The 2,273-nt window shown below is 50.8% G+C and overlaps 1 protein-coding gene across 1 annotated transcript in view; it reads right to left on the bottom strand.

The window, feature by feature from the left end:
- The window catches only part of SIGLEC1 (sialic acid binding Ig like lectin 1), a 25,827-nt gene that overhangs the window by 13,811 nt on the left and 9,743 nt on the right, over positions 1 to 2,273 (bottom strand). Inside the window, exon 7 of the mRNA XM_023220211.2 lies at positions 646 to 942. Coding sequence (XP_023075979.1) covers positions 646 to 942 — 297 coding nt within the window. The remainder of the gene's footprint in view (positions 1 to 645; positions 943 to 2,273) is intronic.

The following is a 2,273-nucleotide window of genomic DNA, read 5'->3' as shown; positions in this document are numbered from 1 at the left end:
GACCCTACTTTTCTTTCCTTTTTTTTTTTTTTTTTTTTGGGACAGAGTCTCCCTCGTGTTGCCCAAGCTGGAGTGCAGTGGCACAATCTCGGCTCACTGTAACCTCCACCTCCCGGGTTCAAGCGATTCTCCTGCCTCAGCCTCCCAGGTAGCTGGGACTACAGGCACTCGCCACCATGCCCAGCTAATTTTTGTGTTTTTAGTAGAGATGGGGTTTCACCAGGATGGTCTCGATCTCTTGACCTCGTGATCCACCCACCTCGGCCTCCCAAAGCGCTGGGATAGGTGTGAGCCACCGCACCTAGCCAGAAAACCCTACTTTTCTGTCTGGCTTCCCACATCTGACTGCTAGCATAGACCCTGCTCCCAAAGTTTCATAATTAAAAAATAATGAATGCTTCTGAGGGACTCTCCACGTTTAGAGTCAGTGTATACGCAAAGGAATGATGTGACCTGTTGTGTTTCCCTTTTTGCCTTGTCTTTCAGGTAGCTCTGAGGTTGGGTCATTGCACAGCCCCTTTCATGTGACCTAGCCAGCTAGCTCAGTCCTGCAGTTGAGTCCACTAGACTTCTAGAAGGAACGGGCTGGAGCAGGCTCCTCCTCAGGCTCCCTCCACTCTCCCTGGCTGCCGGTGCCCGTCTTACCATTGGCATGGAAGTCCAGGGTGGAGGTTGCATTTCCAAGGGAGTTGGTGGCTGAGCACTTGTACTCCCCACTGTCAGCTTCCTCCAGGTCTCGGATCTCCAGGCGCAGGGAGTTGGGACCAGAGGTACCACTGAAGCGTGGGCTGTGATCACTGTCCCCGGTGGAGGCCAGGATATGACCCCTGTGTGACAGCACCAGTGTGGCCAGGGGCTCACTGACCACAGAGCAGTGAAGGATGCCCACAAGTCCCCCCTGGGTCTCCAGGAAGGCTGTCAGGACTGGGGTGAGAGGCGGGTCTGTATGGAGACGAGAGGCAGGCCTGTCACCCTCATTCCCTGGATACCCTGATACAACCCGTGACCTCTGCACCCCTTTGTCCCACAATGCCCTGGGAGAAGGGGGTGATCCCAAAGCGCCTGAGCGCCTGCTGAATACACTTTTGTCCTTGGCTGGGCTGGGCACATCACTCTGCTGTCCCAGGCAGTGCTCGAGGCCACCCTGCAAGTGGGGATAGGAGCCCCACTTCAAAGATGAGAAAATTAATAGAGAGATCTGGTGAGGGACAGCACCTTAGCCAGGTGACCAAAGTGAGCATCATCAGCAATGGGACAAGCTGCCAGGGAGTGCCTCCTGACAGGGCAGAGCAGGACGTCCGTCTGCAGCCTCCCACCAGAGGGAATGGTCTCAGGCCTTTCAAGTCAGGTAAATGTGGAGTGAGGGATCCCTCAGAACAGCAGGCCTGAACTCTGCAAGTTTCAATGTCAAGAACGACAAGGAAAGACTGAGGAACAGTCCCAGACTAACAGAGAATGAAGAGACACAATGACCCAATGCAGTATGTGAACTGTGATTATATTCTGGACCAGAAAAAGGATGGCTACATAAGACAGTATTAGGTCCATTGGTAAAATGATTATAGCTTAGATAATAGTCTTCTATCAGCTGGGTGTAGTGGCTCACACCTGTAATCCCAGTACTTTGGGAGGCCGAGGCAGGTGGATCACCTGAGGTCAGGAGTTCAAGACCATCCTGGCCAACATGGTGAAACTCTGTCTCTACAAAAACACAAAAATTAGCCAGGCAGGATGGTGGGTGCCTGTAATCCCAGCTACTTGGGAGGCTGAGGCAGGAGGAGAATCGCTTGAGCCCCAGAGGTGGAGGTTGCAGTGAAGCAAGATGGCACCATTGCACTCCAGCCTGGGCAACAGAGCGAGACTCCATCTCAAAAAAAAAAAAAGTCTTCCATCAATGCTAAATTTCCTGATCATGATCATTGCATTGTGGTTATGTAAGAGAATGATCTTAGGAATTTAGCAGTAAAGAGCATCATGTCTGCAGCTACAGGAATATAAATATGTAGGTAGATACATAGATAGATAACATATTCATATGTACATATAGAGAGTGTGCATATATGTATATGTGCCCATGTCCACATAGAGTGGATGTGCATACACACAAGTGCCCATATATGTACACATGTATATATGCAAGTCTATATCCATACATTTATATGTATGTATGTACGTGTGTGTCTGTGTAGACAGTGAGAAAGATAAAGCAAATGTGCCAGCCGGGCGCGGTGGCTCAAGCCTGTAATCCCAGCACTTTGGGAGGCCGAGACGGG

Source organism: Piliocolobus tephrosceles, chromosome 20, assembly GCF_002776525.5.
Source record: "Piliocolobus tephrosceles isolate RC106 chromosome 20, ASM277652v3, whole genome shotgun sequence".
Lineage (NCBI taxonomy): Eukaryota > Metazoa > Chordata > Mammalia > Primates > Cercopithecidae > Piliocolobus > Piliocolobus tephrosceles.
This window is presented reverse-complemented; position numbering and strand designations above follow the sequence as displayed.